This window comes from Zootoca vivipara, chromosome 5 (assembly GCF_965207765.1).
Source record: "Zootoca vivipara chromosome 5, rZooViv2.hap1.1, whole genome shotgun sequence".
Taxonomy (NCBI): domain Eukaryota; kingdom Metazoa; phylum Chordata; class Lepidosauria; order Squamata; family Lacertidae; genus Zootoca; species Zootoca vivipara.
In genome coordinates this window covers 64074454-64095814 of record NC_142588.1, presented here as the reverse complement: position 1 = coordinate 64095814, position 21361 = coordinate 64074454, and the positions used below count along the sequence as shown (strand labels likewise).

The following is a 21361-nucleotide window of genomic DNA, read 5'->3' as shown; positions in this document are numbered from 1 at the left end:
AGGCATCCTAAAACCGGAGGCATGAGAATGAAGCCTTGAACTAGCAAACTAAAACTGGAAGAAATAACATTTTAAATGAATAAAAATGAATAAAAAGCAATACACAAGGCATTTTGTGTGGGATGGAGACTATTAAAAGTTTGCAGAAGCCTAAAGAAAAAAAAGAATGGAATGAAAAATAATTTAAGTATTTGTTGGAAAACAGAAAGGGATTGAAATAAAAAGGAACGAATAAATCACGTGAAAACGGAAACAGAACTAAAGGAACCTGGAACGATCCTATACTGAGCTCTCTTAAAGGTTTACAAACAAAGAATGAACACAAATTGATAGAAGTATTGATTTTTAAACTGTTATGAAAGAGACAGTGATACATAAGGGCACCAACACTCTTCCCTCAAATCACTGTGTTTGGAGTGCCCTGTGAAAATCGATCACTGTGGTTAAAACATAGACCTGTTCAACAAAATGAAAGAGTACACACACACCCCACCCTGACCACACACACACACCCCTACTCAATTTTAGGGTGTTTCTCTAGTCAGCTTGGTCACTTTAAATGGAAAAAGGCAGTGGTTTGGGGGCACCTGAGTTCACAGAACAACTTTAGCAAGTCCCTGATCCAGCTTGAGATACCTTCTTAATAATGCAGTCACTCCTATTTGCTTCGTAATTTGAACTGTACATGGAGATGATAGACACCCCTACCAAATACTGCAACTCACAAGCACAAATTATGTAGAAAATGTGATTATTATGTATTATGGTATCTTCAGAAAAAAGTAACACACTTTTTTTAAAAAAGAAATACACAGTTTAATAGGAATAGTTGGCAGTTTTTCAATGCAGCGTCATGTAGAATAATTCTCTACTACATTAAAATGTGAGGTGAGTTTACATCATCAAGTGCAGCAACTCAAGCAAAAGTTAAAATAGCAAAGTTCCAAGCTACTGTTTTATATATAAACTGTATACTATTTTGTATATAAATGCATAAACACGCAAGAAAATGTACTTGCAGAAACTACAAACATAAAAACAAACAAAACAAAAAGTGTGTTTCTACCAACACTTTTAAATTTGCCTGTCACATTTACCTATTACATATGATATGACAGCCATCTTCAGATATCTCAAGGGCTGTCATGTGGAAGAGGGAACAAGCCTGTTTTCTCCTGCTCTGGAGGGTAGGACCCAGACCAATGGCTTCAAGTTACAACAAAGGTGATTCTGACTAAACATCAGGAAGAACTTTCTGACAGTAGAAGCTGTTTGACAGTGAAATGGTCTCCCTCCAGAGGTTGTGGACTCTCCTTCCTTGGAGGTTTTTAAGCAGAGGTTGGATGGCCATCTGTCTTGGATGCTTTAGCTGAGATTCCTGCATTGCAGGGGGTTGGACTAGATGACCCATGGGGTCCCTTCCAACTCTACAGTTCTACTCTACAGATTTAAATCAACTCTACAGATTTCAACTTTCTTATTTAAAATATTTTTATACTCTCCTTCATCAAAATGATTTAGAAGTTGTACTGTTTCAAACAAACAATAGTTAAAGATAACAAAACAACAAGCTGCAGTTAAATTATTATTATTTTTAATGGAAGCATAATGGAAGCAAAACCTGCCTATCTTCTTGCACTTGGTGGTGGTGGAGGAGAGTGTGAGATCCAAAGGCACACTAACATTCATTCCCATCACAGTGAACTATAGTTCATCATGATGTCTGAACTGGCTCATTAGGTATAAATAGTTGCATACAAACTTTCCCCCCCTTTTGCTGGGGGCTGTTTAAAATTCCTCTCATGTAACTATTTGCCACAGATGGATCCTTGGCATTATTTCAACTGCTGGATGTGAGAGTGTTAGTCATTCACAGGCATCGCCTTGCATTATACAGTTTGGCCTGTGATTCATTCTCATAGCAGTCTCATGGCTGTGACAAGTGCCATTTTCTGTATAAATACTTTGCACTTCTCTGACCTTTATGTTGTCCGCAAGTGGCACAAATTAGAATGGTGACTGGATGTCATTTCTGAAATAAGCTAATCTGTTTCGTTGATAAACAAAATGCTCACTCATTCCTTTCTACTGTGCAGTTGTTGTACAGTATTTGCATATTGAAACACACACACACACACACACACCCGAATGCTAGTTTGATTTGAACGCTTGCAAATTGATATTCACCTGGGACACTTCCTCCGTCCTGGCAGCTTCCTATCGAATGCACAATATAATAATAAACCAGAAGTTTATAAAATGGTATCCTCACAAAAAAGAGGAATATATTTGGTTCAGGCTTTTGTTGCTCTTTAGGGACTTCTTCCTTTCCCAAACCTGTGATTTTCAGCCTGTGTACTAATTTAGTGGCCCTGACATCTGAAAAACATTTAACCCCCTGAAACAGTTCCCAAGTCCTAAAACTGCAGGCATCAAATGTCACATGGTGAGAGTGGGATTGCTTATAGGATTACATCTAATCCATACACGACATTATGACATGATCACCACTTGAAAAAAGCCATTAAATGGAAGAGAGATTGTGTGGTATGTTGTTCATGGGATTCACTTCCCACAAGGCTTCAATGATTTTCGCCATGTCCATTGTGACATCTTTGCAAGAATGAGGTGAAAACTCCTGGGATGAGGGTAAGCTTCTGACATGAATGGCTTACTTTGTAGGGAAATTTGGGCTTACACTCCCATGTCCTGTGCATCCACTGTGCTCCCACTGCTGTATTTTAAGTTGGTATTGTGTACACAGCCTTACGCTCTCTGGCAGTTTGAAGCCACTTCCATACCTCTTTATTGCATGTGTAAACTTAGCCCTGTACACATTGCTAAACTGTTAATTGATCTGTTCCTATTGAAACCTATTTCCTTTCGTGCTTCTGCAAGTATCTCTAGAGCACCCAATTGCTGCTCTGCTTTTCCGACTCCTATATATAAAAAATAGCAGGATTTTAGGTATTTGAGAGCTACTATGATATTCTCCCTTTTCTACCCATTGTTTCATACATGCTGGAATCCAGTGGACCATGTAAATATGTGTCCAAGAGGGCTTTGTACTTGAGCTTTGTAAATGTAAATTCCCACCTTGGGCTAGAACATGAATTATAAGATGTATTTTGTGCACCCAGACATTGCAAAATGGGAGTTGGGGATGGGCTATCTTTAAACTATTGATTCAATGGCAGAAAAAAATTGACCTTCTGGGATTATTATTTACTAGTTGCACATCTCGTAATCACACTTTTGTGCCTGTTCCCCCCCCCCCCAATGTCTGAGCAAAATATTCTAACTTAAAATTTGTATTTTCTTCTAATTTCACAGTTGGACAAGTCTCTCCATTACAAATATTTCTAATCACAGCTCAGAACTAGCATAGCAATCTATTGTGTGTGTTGTTTTTTTGCCTTCTAGAACTCATTTCCAAATGCCTGCTAGACTGGAAGTTTTTTAAATGCGAAAAACACCCTTCAGAATATTGCAGTTCTTTCTTTCCCTATTCCTCCCTTACCCTACATTAGACAAACTTAAGTAAAGCTCTGACCAGAAGTCATGCCTAAAAAGGCAGCGTCTTCTCATAAACTTTGTCTGTGTGAGTGTTGGTGCCACTGTTTGGTACACTTTGATGTTTGTATAGTATTTGATTCTGATTTAAAAGCAGTCCCATGGAAGTAAACATAGTAAATTATTCTAACTTATTTTTTCTTGTAGGACCACATGGTTATGAGATTTAAAGTCCATTATGCCTCCTGCCATGGCAGATGCCCTAGACATCTGGGCAGTAGATTCACAGATAGCAGCTGATGGCTTAATATCTGTGGACTTCCTGCTTCCTACTGGAATTTACATCAGTCTAGATGTCCCACGTGATGCCACTATCGGTCTTATAAAACAGGTAATATAGAACAGGTAAAACTGGCTTGCTCTTAAAGTGTCTATTACCTACATCTCATTGAAGTGCATTTTGCTTCTCATATAATTTAAGTGTTTACAATAATATTCCTGAGTATGTAACCTTACTTAATTTTGTGAAACATGACTTAGCGGTCTGGTTGGAAGGACAGATCCCTATAAAACATTAGCTTCTGCATGAGCATCATCTCATTGTTGTTTTCATGCAAGTGTGCACATCACTTAGATTCTTGTAAGTATGTTAGAAGTAGGCTGCATTCAGATAGTACTTTATTCAATTTTCCCAATGGTTCCTTACCTGATTATCTCTGCACTTTTTGTGATCTTTCACATGGATTAAGGGACATTTATGGAAATCTATGGAAATTTTAGCGTTCATTTCTGTGTTAATCGCTTCCAGAGAAATGCAACCCTAGTTACCTGGAAAATCTTGTGGTGTAATTTCCCCATGGTTTTCATGGGTCATGCCATGTGATGAAATTTGGGGTGGTATTCCAGCATACAATTCTTTCCCATAGTTTTCATGGTGGAATCATGGGGGAACAGAAACACACAGGGCCATCTTTAGCATAGAGAGCCAGTGTGGTGTAGTGGTTAAGAGCGGTAGACTCATAATCTGGGGAACCGGGTTCGTGTCTCTGCTCCCCCACATGCAGCTGCTGGGTGACCTTGGGCTAGTCACACTTCTTTGAAGTCTCTCAGCCCCACCCACCTCACAGGGTGTCTGTTGTGGGGGAGGAGGGGAAAGGAGATTGCTAGCCGCTTTGAGACTCCTTCGGGTAGTGATAAAGCGGGATATCAAATCCAAACTCTTCTTCTTCTTCTTCATATGTGCCACTGGGGTGCAAAGATCCACCCACTGCCCCCAAATTAATTTATCCCCCCCCCATTTTTTGGGGGGGGACTCAAAGTTGTTGAGCTTTTGTTTCCTGACTAGTCGGGAATATTTGCCGCTACAGTGTAACAGAGCAACGAGGGGGGGGAGATCTTTGCTCCATTGCTTTTCATTGCCGCTGATCAAGAGGGACCAGTATATAGTAGGTATACATTTGGTGCCCCTCCAGAAAATATTTGGCGCCCCCCAGAATTTGGCGCCCAGGTGCCCTGCACCCCCAGGTAAGGACGGCCCTGGAAACACACACACATATGATGGCACAATTCGATGTAACATCAAACCCACTCATGCGAACCACAGCAAGTATTGCAGTGTAAATGGAACTTTAGAAAGCAGGACAGAAGTGCTAGCATTATAACCAGGAAAGTTAATGCAATAATCTTTATGTCTAAATGCAGTTCTTGTCACCCCCATGGACTTTACAGGAAAGCATTCACAAGTACAGCAGGTGACCATTTTGCACCCATCCAATTGATGTGTGACTGCCAATGTGCGGGTCCTTTTGGACCCAGAAGAGGAAAGGACAGGAATGTAATGGCACATAATGGGAGTGGGGCAGGGCATAATGGGGGTACAATGGGGAAGATCACATTTCTTTGTGCTCCGCCAATGTGGGGGGGGGGCAGGAACAGAACCCCCATGGAAAACGGTCACCACCAGTAGTGTGTTATGGGGCCCTGGGAACCCTGGAATCTGCTTGGTACATATTCTCTTACTAGTAGACATAGAAGATAGTCAGGCAGATTCTTTTCTGCTGAGATGGCATCTGTTTAACTAGTTTACTGGCTGATAGATGCAGAAATCTTAGTGGTCCATAAGTTCTACAACTGGCCTGAAATTGATGTCCTTTTTCAGATGCTTTGTGGCCAAAACTCTACAATAATCTTGCCAAACCAGCAGTCAAAAAAACAATGCAGAAGAACCACCTTGGGACAGAAGTTCCACCCCAGCCCTTAGCACTTGTTTTCATTACTAAAACATGAATAAATACAGTGACAAGTGTACCTTTTTACTCCTGACACTTTGTTCCAGGACAGTCTTTACAGCAGAGAGAACTAGTTTTCTTTCAGGACCAGTGATTTTTAGGATTTTTAGTTTTAAAAAACAATGGCTGTATTAATTTAAAATAGATGAATGACCCACCACTATTCTCTGGAGGCTTGAGTCAGCTGTGTTTGATTGAAGGAAGTTTGTTTAAGCTGAAGTAAGGGCTTGCATGAGTGATACAGAAACACCTACCTAATGCTGTGCGTACAGTTGACAGAGGTCTTACTTTCCAGTGAGTGGGTTTTGTGAACAAAGCATTCTACTGTTAAAGTCTCTGTGCTTATTTGCAGCTATTATGGAAGGAAGCACAGAGTTACCCTCTGTTTCATCTTCTTATGGAGATCGACTCCTATATGTTCTCTTGTGTGAACCAAACAGCGGTACGTGAAGAACTGGAAGATGAGACACGCAGGCTCTGTGACGTTAGACCGTTCCTTCCTGTCCTTCAACTAATTACAAGAAGCTGCAACCCAGGGGAAAAATTGGACTCTAAAATAGGTGTCCTCATAGGAAAAGGTAAATATTGGTGTTCTTGGCTGTGGATAGGGAGATACAGCACCAAAAGAGCATTGAGGTGGATTAAAGTTAGCCCAAAAGCATTAAAAGGACTGGGCTTAACTATACTAAGATTAACCCCAAATAAAATCTAACATGACCATTTTCTGTCCTTGAATGTGTATCCCTCGTTCTAATTAACTATGAAAAAAACCACCCAAATTTTAATAGTTTTACATAGCATCATAATTAAGAGTAAATACCATATGGAAGAAGGCATTCAGAAATCAATTATATGTGTTTCAGTGTTAGGATGTTACAAATGTTGGATAGTGATAATGTTCTATTAATGATGTGCATACAAGGTATGATGGATGTACACTACCCAGTAATTGGACTGTAAAGAACTCCTAGTAACCGGATATGCTTTCCTTAAAAACCCATTTTAATTATTTTCACCATCAGAATCTACAAGTCATAAGAATATAAGGTGACCCTGCTGGATCATGCCAGTGACCAATCTGGTCCAGCATCCTGTTCTCACAGGCCGACCAGATGCCTGGTGGGAAGGCTGCAAGGTGGACATAATCACAACAGCACTCTGCCCACCTGCAATTCCCAGCAGCTGGTACCCAGAGACATAATGCAGTCAGCTGCTGCTGAATTTTTAACACAATCATTTTTTTCATGCTCGCAATTTGCAAAGGGAATGATGTATTTTATGTTGAAATTAAAAATAATCAATAGGCAGGCCATGCTTCCCATCAGAAACAATGGGCAGTTGTTAGTTCCTGGCACAATATCTACAAGTTCTGTTTAGCTTTCAACAGCAAACTGAACCCTAACTTGTCTGCGCTGACAATGGCTTCTACTGACGCACAGAGTTCTTTTTTAGATTTTTGTAACTGATTATTTTGAAAAAGAATGACTGGGCAATTTTCCTCGTTTTGAACAAAGCAAGTTCTCTGGTTCTTTGTACTTCTCTGGGTAGAATTTGTTATTCCTCTTCAAACCTGCTTGACCTGCACTTTATGCCACGTGCTCCTCAGTGAAGGCTTATGTTTAAAACACCTTAGACAATGGCAAATACAACTGAAGTTATTACTAAAGTATTTCTGGAAAATGTAATGCTCCTCTTCCCACACCTCCAGTACTGTACTATGCATACGTAAGGAACAATTCATAACCTTTTGAATGAGCAGCCTACATCAATAAATAAAATAAAAATAAATTATCAGGCTTCCTCAGCAGAATATTCTACACGGAAAGTTCAAAATGACAGCTGTGAATGCGCGCGTGCGCACACACACACACACACACACACACACACACACACACACAATTTATTTAATGGAGTTAGGGTTTTTAATGGAAAATGTGGCATTGAATTGGTTCATGTAATAACACTAAAAGAAGAAACAACTTTTGGGGCTAAGTTTTGGGGCTAACTTAGCTAAGTTCAGCTAAATTTTACTCAGAGTAGCCCCATTGAAATTAGTGTCTGTCTATAACAGAATTAGGCCCATTAATTTCAATAGGTCTACTCGGAGTAAACCTCAGTTGGCCATGTGGTGCATTGTGATTCTTTTCCTCTGACACTTTTAAAAATATGTATTGTTTAATTAAATCATTTCAGGCCTCCATGAGTTCGATGCTCTACAAGACCCAGAAGTCAAAGAATTCCGGATTAAAATGCGGCTAATCAGTGAAGAGAAGATGCAGTCACTTGTGGGGCTGTCTTGGATGGGCTGGTTGAAGTACACTTACCCACCGCACCTAGAGCCAGCAACACAGGAAAACCTCCAAGATAAACTTTATGGTGGCAATCTAGTTGTGGCTGTTCATTTTGACAACTGCCGGGTAGGATTATTGGCCATAGTTAGAAAACACTTCCACAACTGCCTCAAGTAATTCTTGCTTGCAAGTCGCAAAATGTACATTGTCAAACACTCAGGAAGTTGTAGCCGTGAGATGAATAGGTGTCTTCTAATAGCTCTTAACTAACTACAGCTCCCAGGATTCTTTGGTAAAAGCCATGGCTGTTTAAAGCAGTATGATACTGCTTTAGATGTATAGTGCAGAGGGTGAGGGGGCTATGTACCCTATATAAACGCCTCTGTGTGTAACATCTATGTCCAGTGGTCTCTGCCCTATTTGCAGTACTGTTTGCTTTCTTTATTAACCTATTTATATACTGTCTGCCATGCAATCATTTCAGTACAAATATACAAATACAATAAATATTCAGTACAGATATACAAGTAAACAGTATATAAAATAAATACACTGTTAAAATCAAGTCTAATCCAGCTGTCAATAAAAAATTAACTTTATACAGTGGCAAACTGTATTTGTAACACTTAGTTAGCCATGTGGTACAATGGCAACAATTCTTTCGTTGGGCCTTAAACAGAGTCCAAACAGAGATAATAGACATCTTGCATAGGTTTTGATGGCTGTAGGCCTGAGTTGTTATGGGCTTTAAACACTACCTTGAGCACCTTTAATGGACCCAGAAATGATCTGTCCACTAGTGGCAGCAGTTTTAAAGTCGGTTATATGAGCTCTAAATTGAACCTCAGTCAGTAATCTGACTGCTGCTTTTTTGGCCAGTTGAAGTTTCTGAGTCATCTTCATGAAGGGTTCCAAAGCATGAGATTTAATGTATGCCATTAATCTAAAGACTATTTTGACCTTCATACATTAGTGTTTAGAACATTTTATAAATGTCTTTTTCCCTATAGAAACACTGTGTTTTAAGAAGGTCTCCTTTTAAAAAAATTGAATTGTGAGGGCCTCTGTATCTGACAGTTAACTTCAGGGAAAGTAGCTGTTTTGAAACAGATAACTTTTGAAACAGAGAAAATACTGAATTGATTTTGACAGACTTCTTCATTATGGTTACGATTTTTCCATTGCTAGGTTTGGCTTGCTACCAGAAGGCTGCTATATAAATAGGCCTCTAGACAAAAAAATAATATTCATCATAAAATGTAAAATGAAAGCAGGCATTTGTAAATAATTGCTTTTGAATTCCTGCATCTTCTCAGTGTGTTCGAAAAAATAAGTTCTGTATGTACTCTTATAAAAGCATTTGTGCACAACATAATAGACCCTGTGATGAGGATTCATGTAAAGAAATGTATTTTATCTTGCACAATTGCGTATTAAATAGTACAATGGGTACCTACACCTACTAGGTTTCTTTTTTTATATAAACCAGGAAATATTCTTATTTAAAGTTATATGGCTGATAGACGGGTTTTAATTCTCTAAAGTAAAATGAATTATTTATATTCATTTGTACTTGAAAGTAATAGCTATTACTTCTTCTTTTTAACAGGACGTATTTAGTTTTCAGGTGTCTCCTAATATAAACCCTATCAAGCTGAATGAACTAGCAATTCGTAAACGTTTGACTATCCATGGAAGAGAAGATGAAGAAGTTGATCCTTCTGACTATGTTCTGCAAGTTAGTGGAAGACTGGAATATGTTTTTGGGGACCATCCGTTAATTCAGTTCCAGGTATTCTTTTCTTTTCTTTTTTCTTTTAAAGCGATATGATTGTTTAGGAGGTGTGACTTTAAAAAATAATCTGCTATTGAGTGGGTGGAACGTTGGTGTTTTCTTCCAAGATGTCTGTTTTTTTACTTCTTTGGTAATGTCATACATGAAGAAATATATAATTGGGCAATTCAGATGTGAACTCTGTGGTTTGCTCTACTATACCTGTTCTAGGTGCTTTGTTGCCCAAGCACCCAAAAATATGAAACATTTTTGAAATTGAAGCAAGAGTTGCAGCAAATCTTTTAAGTGTGGATGTGCTTGACTGGTTCATTGCTTTTTTGAAGTATATATATGGACCTAAATAGAACATGCTTTAAGGACTTCATGTTTAATTTTCAGCATGCAAATAACAGATTCATTGCCTCTCTTCCTTTCTCAGTATATCCATCGTTGTGTGATGAGCAGAGCCCTTCCTCAGCTCACTCTTGTTGAATGCAGCACCATAAAAAAAATGTGTGATCAGGAAATGGTCGCTATAGAAGCTGCCATAAACCGAAAACCAGGCAACCCTCCTGTTCCTCTACCACCCAAAAAAACACGTGTGAGTTTTCTCATTCATTTTAAGAATTGTTGCATTCATGTCTGGAAGGTACAAGCAAATCATTTAAAAATGCAGCTTAAAGTTGACAGTTAATGTTTGTATTGTTACCTCCATAAGCCATTCTTGGCAAAAGAGAAACATTCTTTGCAGAAGAGAGACATTAGATTTGATTTAGTGCAGGGCTATTTTTTAAGCAGCATGATCTTGAATTGTATGTGTTTCTCACAAAGCCTGGAAATCTCTCATGGCTGTTTCCTTTCTACAACAGTTGACTCAAAGTGTGTGGGATATTAACAATCCTTTCAAGGTAGTCCTAGTGAATGGCAACAAGTTGAACACAGAAGAGACAGCTAAGGTAACTAAATTATTCCCCAATACAAGAGATGTTTCTGCTGGTCGTCTTAACAAATTTCCTTTGTTTGTCAAGGCTGTATGTGATTTGCTTATTTAATAAACAAGTGCCTAATTTAAATACCAGTAGTCTAAATGACTACATGATTACAATTGGGAATTGGCTTGAATCTCTGGCTGAGCTGTAAATCAAAAGCTACAGAGCGACGCTAAATGATACTTGTCTTGAAAAATGTTTATGTAGACAGAAATATCATGACGTAAGGTGATATGTGAACTCTTACTCAATCTGCAAATTTAACTGAAACTGAAATATATTCCTAATTTTATGGCATTAATATGTAAATGTTTTTGTAAATGTTCAGATGAATTTCCAACTTTTAAATGATTTGCAAGTATAATCTGGTTCCACTAAGCATTTTGCTCTGTACTTAGTTCACTGAAGATGCTGAACGTAGAAGCAAATGAAATGGTATTTCCTGTAAAAAGAATGCATTTTAAACCAAGGTTGTAACATGTAAGAGCTTACTGCACAAACCCCTTCCTATGCATTTTGCCTGTGAAATAGAATGGCATGCATTTTCCCTTGTTTGTTTGGCATACAATTAAGTGAATGAATGAATTTTCAGCTGGAGAAGACCAAAAAAAATATGAATGGGCTCATAGTGTGGCATGACTGGCATGGTGTTTAAAACAATTCACTGACCTTTCAGGGCAAATTGTTTTGAACAAAAATCAGTTCAAGTTTTTATATACTGAAAGGGAGACAAACGCAGTAATTGCTAAGGAGCAGAATGCCACAAAGCTATTTTTAAGAAACATGTTTTACCATTTTGCGTTTTATGTAATCTGTGTTTTTATATTGTATTTTTATATTGTGAACTGCCCTGAGATCTACAGATGAAGGGTGGTATACAAAGCTAATCAATCAATCAATTAATTAATATATAATATTGTTTCCATGTTTGTTATTTTGGATGAATATTGCAGAAATTATGCATATCTATAATCCTAGTAATCCTTTTCTTCTTGAAAACAGAAGAGAGAGAGAGAAAGAGAGACTGTGCAATGATCTGTTTAAAAAATGGGACAATGATGTGTGCAGCAAGTTTTTGTCTACATTTTCAGAAAAAAACAGTGTTCAATGCTTCATTTAAACTGCTATTTAAGGTTTTGCCACAAAGATTTGTCAGAAATAAAACACATTTAGCATTAATTCTGGCTAAAACCCATTCCATAAGCTCTGAAGGAAATCTGTGAGTGACTAACTTTTTTGCTTGTATTACTATTTTGAAAAGTGCTTTTCGGCAAAGGTACCTTAGACAGCCCCCAAAAGTTCACTAATATATTAAAGAGAAAGGACTCCAGCTTTAGAAATATGTTGTTGTTGTTTTAAAAAAGTTATGTTTACATAGGAATACCACTCCATTAGGACACAGTATAGAATATTAAGGCATGTGCCAATTATATGAACTTGAAAATAATCACGTGCATACAAATTTGCAATTCAAAAACAAATCCGAACCATTTCCCAGTTGTAATGATTGCCTCCAAAGATTCAAAGGCATCCTGAATCGTCATTATCATTCCTGTTCTAGAAATATAAGCAAAAATATATGTGTGAGGTTAGTTATGCTTCTTGACACCATCCACTCTCCTAATTGGCAAACTTTGTGCCCAGTCCTGAAAAGCAAAATAATTACCATCATTTTTCCTTGGCAATACCCACAGATTGCTTAGATCTTCAGTGTAGCTAATACTCTAGCACATAGCATAAGAACACTAATTAGGGCAAATGTTCCAAAGCTGCCTTGCCTTCTTTCTAAGCAGGAAATACTTCTAGGTTAATAATCCTTACTCTCTGGAATGTGTTTGGATACTTCCCTGTCATGTCTCTCTTGCAGGTTCATGTCAGGGCTGGTCTCTTCCATGGAACTGAGCTCCTTTGTAAACCTATCGTAAGCTCAGAAATATCTGGGAGAAATGACCATGTTTGGAACGAACCCTTGGAATTCGATATCAACGTCTGTGATTTGCCAAGAATGGCTAGGCTGTGCTTTGTGGTCTACGCTGTGATGGATAAAAAGAAAAAAAATAATCCAAGCAAGACACTTAATCCGTCCAAATACCAGACCATTAGGAAAGCTGGCAAAGTGGTAATGGATTCGTTTCTTTACATTCCTGTTCGTTGTACTGGGAAGTCTCTGCATGTGTTTTGCATACTTTTCATTTCCATAGCTTTTTAAAATTCTAAACTTCAGACTGAAAGTCAGGATATATGCTGATATATATACACACATATACATATATATATATACACATACATACACACACACACACAAAGAGAGAGAGAGAGAGAGAGATTTACACACACACACACACACACACACACACACACACACACATACTTGAGTATGTGCTATTCATTTTTAAACAGGGGGATAGGACTTGCCTCACTGTTTTTTCTACTTCATTCTCACTTCTACTATTTGCATATATATATATATATATTCTCACATATTGCTTTCTGCCAGAGGATAATAAATGCCATGTTGGGAAAACATTAAAAAGCATACATTCAATTTGCTGTAGTTCTGCTGGCATTCTATATTGCACAAATTGTGTCCAGCCTAGTTCTCAAGAGTTTTTCCACACTGTGCATAGAAGTCAGGTTTGCTGAGGCTTTGCTTGCTTTTCCATAGTGTTTCTCATAACAAACACAATTGCACTCAACGTTGTTGTGTATGTGTGTTGTACGCACTAAACCAGGCATAGGCAACCACCGGCCCATGGACCCCCTTCGGCCGCATGGTCGGCTCCTTGCGCCGCGCTAAACCGGTGCGGAGCAGAGCGGGTGCCACCTTCCGCGACGCTGGGCGGTTTCCCATTGGCTGCAGAAAGCTCCTACAGCCAATGGGAAGCTGCACACGCCTCCTCCACACTGCAGGGAGCACTGGAAATGGAGTTTGTGCATGTGCACACACACACACACACACACACACACACTCCAGCCCATGCCCCCAAAACATTGCCAACCCCTGCACTAAACTATTTTCATGACCCAGAGCAGGGTTTCCGAAACTTGAGTCTTCAGCTGTTTTTGGACTACAATTTCCATCATCCGTAGCAGCACCAGTGGTTAGGGATTATAGGAATTGTAGTCCAAAAACAACTGGAGGGACCCCCCCCCCTGTTTGGGAAACCCTGCTCCAGCAGAAATAATTCACCTAATATGATGCACCCCATCCGTCATCTAGTTCCAGCATCTTATACTACAGGGGTGGCCAACTCCCAAGAGACTGCGATCTACTCAGAGTTAAAAACTGGCAGTGATCTACCCACTTGGGGGGGGGGTCAGGTCAAAGTTGTTGAGCTTTTTTTTAGGAAAGCCCTGTTTTGGGAGGTTCAGGTCAAAGTTGAGCTTTTTCTTAGGAATGAGCAAGGCCAGTTTCTTGGAGGTTCAGGTTATTGAGCTTTTTTTAGGGGGACCAAGGTTGTTGTGCTTCTTTGGGGGGAGCTACTGATCTACCACTGATCTACCACAGACGTGAACTACCGGTAGATCACGATTTGCCTGTTGGACATGCCTGTTATACTACAGCAATTAGCTTGAAATGCATATATTAATTTACGCTTGTAGACATTCAGCTTCAAGAATAGTTCAGACTAGTAGTTTCTTATTATACAAAACTCTTTGCGCATTGCATTTAGGATTTTTTTCCAAATCCACATCACAACTTCTTTTTCTCTGTGTATGTTGTGTGTGTGTGTTGTTCTATTGTCTTAAGGTTTTGAATCCACTATGGCCTCATCTTCAAACAGTATGATTTTTCATTGCAGCACTACCCTGTCGCATGGGTCAATACTATGGTGTTTGATTTTAAAGGACAATTGAAAACTGGAGACCTCATACTGTACAGCTGGTCGTCATTTCCTGGTAAGGCTTAATTTGTGATAAGAAGCTGCTTGTGCCATCAGCTATGCTGTGCTATTGCACAGCCTTTGTCCTTTTCAGAGAGGCTGTCTTGCTTAGGCTTCCACCTAAGCCCCTCTGAAATTGAATGAAGACTTCGTAACATCAGATCACAATCCATTCAGTACTTCCTGTAATACAGAGTTCAGTGTCTCCTCAGCACATGAAGATAATGATTATGGTTATAAAACACAGATAGAATATGGATAATGAAATATGTCTCGTAATATAAAAAATGCAATTGTTACCCTGAGGTAAAATAAATAAATTTCTTAGTGCAGGAAAAGCGCTATTATGGAAAATTTTGACTCCAATGTTTTTCACTTAACTCCTCTGAAATGGGCTTGGAGCTAAGGTGCAGCTTTGGCTGAATGCATGAAATAACTTGGTCTGGAATAGTAGGCATTCTATAGGATAATCGCTGCATGACTACAGACTGAATTGGCATTATTAATTCAATGGATCCTTACCAGTTCCTGCTGACTAAACATTTTGCCCTTTTTTGCAATTTGAGGTTCTATTAAAATGCAGAACATAGCAAAAAGTGAATCTTGGTATTTTTATAAGAGATATCATATCTCAGGAATGGAATTGCTAGCTTTCTCTCTCTTTAGAAAAAGAAACAAATCCAGCCCCAAAAGTAATCCCCACCCTCACATCAAAGTTTTAACAGAAATTCCTGGTAAAATAGTGCCAAACCACTTCATTGACTTGTGTGTGCTCCTTGGTTTAAAGGAAAGAGTTAGCTGCCAGTACATTATTCCAAACCTCACTGGTCCACAAGTCCATGAAGGCTGCAGTCTTCTGCACAGAAAGGGTAGCCAGCACTGTGCCCTTCAGATGTTGGACCGCATCCCTAACCACATCTAGCAACATCTGGAGGGCCCCATTGGCTACACTTGCCACATACACTTAACTGGGAGCAAGGCCTGTTGTACCATACATTTGGCAATAGCTTTATAACTATAGTGGAACCTCGAGTTGCGGATGTAATCTGTGACGGAGGCACGTCCACAACCTGCAGTGTTCACAAGCTGAAGCGCTGCATCTACGCAGGCGCCAGCATGATTTGGCACTTCTACACATGCTCGAAGCATGATTTAGCGCTTCTGCACAAGTGGTGAAACTCAGAAGTAACCTGTTCTGGTACTTCCAGGTTTCCCACGGAATGCAACCCAAAAGCACGTAACCTGAAGCAAACGCAGGGTGGATAAAAATCAATGATTTTTTTAAAAAAATCAAAAAAATCGGATTTTTTTGATTTAAATCGGATTTTTTTGATTTAAATCGATTTTTTTGATTTAAATCAGATTTTTTTTTAAATAAAATGCTTTTTGAGGAAAATATATTACCATCCAACGGTTATTCCATCATGAAATAAAGATTAGTTTTTTTATTATGTAGAATAAGGTTGTATATGTTTAATTTTGGGGGTAAATAAATTCCATTAATCCATTCACAATGTCATGCTCTTCCAGAGGTTTTTGTAAGCTTATTGGGCAGTTTCTCTGCCTACAAGATATTATCACAAATGCTTGGTTTACTTTTGCAGTTCTCAAAAGTGAATTTGACTCAACAGAGATCACATGCCTCTTCTTCACAGCAAAAATGTTATAACATGAACAGAGTTGAGAAAAAGACCTTAATCCTATTGTTCTACAAACCTATGAATACAGAAACAACCCCTTCAGTGCTAAGTTTCAAGAAGTTCAGTGAATAGAATAGAAACAATATTTTTCTGATTGTTTGGAGTGGACAGTATTTAAGTTTTTCATGTGTAGGCTGGGCTGACAGTCTAAGTTTCTTTACATACATATATATATATATATATATATATATATATATATATATATATATATATATATATTGTTTTTGTTTAGCCAAATTAGTTAACAAACATGGATGTTTGTTTAAGCAAATAACATATGCTGTAATGTTATTGTTTCAGTTGAATAAATCTATTTAAATTGTTAATATTAAGGTAATGATTATTTTTCTCCTTCCTAAGTACAACAGTAAAGTTGTCCAAATATGAATATCCTATTAAACTGGGGATAAAAAACTAATATGAAAAGTTGTTATTCTAAAAATCTTCATCTACTTGCATATTAAAGTTATACCAGCAAGAATTAGTCTTTATGTAGAAAACTATGATTTAAATCAAGCCTCACTGACTAGTGATTTAAATCGTGATTAAAATCGTGATTAAAATCAGTTTGATTTAAATCAAATCCACCCTGAGCAAACGTAACATGAGGTATGACTGTACAGCAGTCACCATGTTCGATATGAAGCTAATGACATGTCCAGCATCTACCACTGAAGCAGGATATCAGAACTTGAAATCCAACACAGTAATGATAATCCTGAATGGAGCCTAATTCATGTCCTTTTCACTTCTGTTATAGCAAGCCTGCTACATGTTTATTATGGGTTTAAAATAGAAATAGACCACTGTAGACTTTTCCAACCTCTGGGATTTGAAAACATTGAATTAGAAGGTATCTCTTACGCCCAGATGGGAATGGCCCAGGAGTAGAAGAACACTTCTGTGCATCACAGTGTGATGAAATTATTGCACTTCGTTTTAGAGTGGGAGCCATGGATGGGTAGAATGTGTGTTGGATTTCTATGAAAGTCATCAGTGGAAGTTGACCACCTCTCCCAGCTTGCCTTGTGACTTTTAAAACCCAACCTCTAAAGTTAAAATTATATAGGGGGAAAAGTGGGCTCTGCTTACTTGACGATGATGATTTTATTTGTCTCTCTTACTGTGGCTCTGGGAACTTGTCTGCTAATGTGGCCTGCCTGCCTTGTTAGTATACATTTAACACAGACTTGAATTTAGTTTAGCTATGCTACAGATTGGATGCTTTTAAACATAAACACAAAATGTATATTCTGGTTGCCTAGATGAACTTGAAGAAATGTTGAATCCAATGGGAACTGTACAGACAAATCCATACACTGAAAATGCAACAGCTTTGCAGATCAAATTTCAAGAGTATTCCAAATTTCCTATTTATTACCCTCCCTTTGATAAGGTAAGGTTGTTATGGGTTCTTGTATTTTCTTTTCCTCCATGCATGATACTAAATCCATTCTCTCTAACTTTACAGAGTTGCTCCTCAGCTCTTGCTGTTGTAACGACACTCAAGCATATGAATATGTGTCTACAAAAAGTTGACTAAACTTGGAAAACGTTTTGGCTAACTGCATGTACGCACATGCACATGTACATGCACACGCACACATACACACACTGCTCACAAAGGATTCAATTCTATACACTTCTGCTTCTAAGCAGAAATGTATATGATTACCCTGCAAGTTAGTCACAAAAAAATCAATGGGAATGAAGTTGGTCATTGACTAACATTTCCCTTGGTTATGACTAAGTGTAATTCACAAACAGAACAATCCCAGTTCCCTGCTGCTGGCACCAAGGCTCTGCAGAGCAGCAGAGCCATATCATGGTGGCAGGGTGGGGGGACAGGCAGATAAACCCTGATCCCTGTACCAGCTCCAGGCAGCTGCAGTGATCAAGCTTTGTGCCAACCAGTACCAGCTATAAGAGCATCTCAGGATCCAGCACATCTTGGGCTGGCTTAGCTCCCTCCTCAGAGTACCCCATTTTGGGGCTTTCCACTGTTTCAGCATAACCACCCTTCTCCTATTAGTGCTAATTTTAAACCAAGGGTGATATATAACTCCATCTTAAGAAACAGTCAACAAACCTACCCATCTTGGAGACCAGAGTATAATCTGAGCCAAGCTGATGACCCATGTCCATTTTCCTACTTCTACTGCAAATGTATCAAGGCTGTTGAACCCAATGATTTTTGATTACAGTTCTGCCAAATGGAAAAGTGTAAGAGATATGTTTTAAACTTGGGCGATCACAGAGTGCACAACTCTAGCCAAAATAAATCTGACCTTTTGGGGACCATAGTGTTTCAGAGTCTACGTGCTCCTGGGCTAATTCTTTCCGTACATGAGGCTGTTTTCAGTTCTGTTGTTGTGCGTTAGAAGATGCAGTGCACTAATCCAGTCCCTGTTGAATTATGAACTTTGTTTATGTAGGAGTATTGTGGCATAATGTACATGCATTTATATACTGCACTTAGCAAAAGGGATTGGGAAAGAAGAGCATAAATATTTTATTTACTTACATGACTTTTCAAACTATAGAGATCATACCGTTTGATCATCTTTAATTTCATTGTTCTCCAACATTGTCATTGTCTGGTGTTTGTTGTTGCAGATACTTGAAAAGGCAGCTGAAATTGCAAGAAATAATGATAGCTCTGGTATGGCAGTAAGTATCAAAGGTGAAACAATTATCCTTCCCCCATTTAAGACTTAGAACAAGATGTATTTTTATTACCCTCCTGTTGCTTGTCCAGAAAGCATCTCTTCAAGCTGTAGTAAAGTTGTTCTGTACTTTCAAAATTGTATTTTTAAAGGTCAGGGTAAACACACAAAACCTGTTCATTTCCCTACAAACCACTGAAGGCCAATATGGCCATAATTTTAAAATGATTGCAAATTTGGAATCCTAAAAAAATGTGAACAGCTTGGTTGTCATAGCCCATAATTTTAATGTTGTGAAATTATAGCTTAAATAATATGCCATTCAGCATAGTGCACAAATTCCTTACTAATGTGTAAAATAATAAGAATTAATTATATCAACAAAATATTTCATCTGAATAACTTGAGTGTAGATAATAAATTCACATGCTAATAGCCTCTTGAATGTAGAGACTTTATAAACAATTTTTGCCACTCATGATATATATACTGTAGCTCCATTTGAAACTCACTGAAACATCTTCTGTACGCATGTTTAATTAATGTGGAATAGAAAGTCGGAAGAAATAGCATGTATAGTTGTTTTTAAATGTTAGGTTTTTGGTGGTGGTTGTTACAGTTCAATAACAGATGTTGGAAATGCAAAAGTCAGTTTTTAGCATCACCTGCAAAACTGCTTTAAAGTATTAGTGACTTGTTCCTCAGTTTTGACTTCATGTGCTCTTTTTCATCATTTGCATACTAGCATTTAAGTTGCTAGAAATGCTCAATTTTCATCCGTTGTGTGGGTCTAGAGACATCTACAGTGCCTGTGCAGTGTAAACCTCCAGCATGGCTCAGCAGAAGTATTTCCCAGATTAAACAGGGAAATAGCAGTAGTGCCCCCTCTAGTGTTGAACTTGCTAAAGTTGAGTATTAAAATATATACGTATAATGCACCTTAGTTGCTAGCAAGGAAAGTTCATGCTGTTCTAGCTTCATGCCATTTGGACATGCAGTATAGAAACAGGCACAGTAGTCTTGATGTTATGCACATAACTTGTAAACTGTGGTTCTCAACCTTTAACCAAAGGGTCGTGGTGGCAAAAAGTTCTACATTGAGCTAAAGGAGATCATGGAAAGGGACCCCTTGTCTCAGCTGTGTGAAAATGAAATGGATCTCATTTGGACTTTACGGTATGACTGTCGTGAAAACTTCCCACAATCCCTACCAAAGCTGTTGCTCTCTGTCAAATGGAACAAACTTGAAGATGTGGCTCAGGTAAGAGGAAAAAGAAATACCTGTGCAGCAATAATAGTAATGCCAGGGGCAGAATGTGAGCGATTTTATTTGCGTAGCAATGTGGGAGGTTTTATTTTAATTGCCATTAACTGCTCATCAGTGAAACCAACTGCCATTAAATGGATCTTGGTTTTTTCTTAAATCTTCTAAGGTGCCACAACATCCTTCTTTGTTTTTAGTGGACTTTGCATGGCTACTTCTCTGCACCCTCTTTGTCAGCAGTGCTTGATCTGAAAAAGAAGAGATTGTTTACTTACTGTTATAGATAAGGTCAACCTAATGTGAACAAGGCACTGACTCAGGGATGGGTTTCCTGATTGCTGAACTCACACCAGCCCAAGTCAGCTTGATCCAACCATCAGGGGTGATCAGAGTAGCAATCCACCAACTCTGGAGGACTACAAGTTCTCCATCCCTGCTCTTAACGCTAAATCTTGCATTTTGCCAATTTAGGCTTGCCAGCTCCTATGGAAATACTACACACATACTAATTTCCCATATACGTATTTCCAAATAAGCATGCATTTTGTGGGTTAGTATCACCTGGGACGTGGGTGGCGCTGTGGGTTAAACCACAGAGCCTAGGGCTTTTGCCGATCAGAAGGTCGGTGGTTTGAATCCCATTGCTCGGTCCCTGCTCCTGCCAACCTAGCAGTTCAAAAGCACGTCAAAGTGCAAGTAAATAAATAGGTACCACTCCGGCGGGAAGGTAAACCGCATTTCCGTGCACTGCTTTGGTTCGCCAGAAGCGGCTTAGTCATGCTGGCCACATGACCCGGAAGCTGTATGCCGGCTCCCTCAGCCAGTAAAGCTAGATGAGCATCGCAACTCCAGTCGTCCGCGACTGGACCTAACGGTCAGGGGTCCCTTTACCTTTATCACCTGTCTGGTATTCCTACATATATTAATTGTGCCACTTCCTAGAACAGGTATCCCCAAACTTCGGCCCTCCAGATGTTTTGGACTACAATTCC

General features: G+C 38.8%; 1 protein-coding gene across 4 annotated transcripts in view; it reads left to right on the top strand.

The window, feature by feature from the left end:
* The window catches only part of PIK3CB (phosphatidylinositol-4,5-bisphosphate 3-kinase catalytic subunit beta), an 86125-nt gene that overhangs the window by 33630 nt on the left and 31134 nt on the right, over positions 1-21361 (top strand). For 3 of the 4 annotated variants that reach the window (XM_035132808.3, XM_088670814.1, XM_035132809.3), the window contains 11 exons: positions 3721-3904; positions 6154-6379; positions 7995-8218; positions 9702-9884; positions 10306-10467; positions 10736-10822; positions 12723-12974; positions 14659-14755; positions 17705-17835; positions 19056-19109; positions 20178-20366. In XM_035132808.3, coding sequence (XP_034988699.1) covers positions 3752-3904; positions 6154-6379; positions 7995-8218; positions 9702-9884; positions 10306-10467; positions 10736-10822; positions 12723-12974; positions 14659-14755; positions 17705-17835; positions 19056-19109; positions 20178-20366 — 1758 coding nt within the window. In that variant the 5' untranslated portion in view covers positions 3721-3751. Of the gene's footprint in view, positions 1-3720; positions 3919-6153; positions 6380-7994; positions 8219-9701; positions 9885-10305; positions 10468-10735; positions 10823-12722; positions 12975-14658; positions 14756-17704; positions 17836-19055; positions 19110-20177; positions 20367-21361 lie in introns of those variants that run through there. The other variant, XM_088670815.1, reaches the window with a different exon arrangement.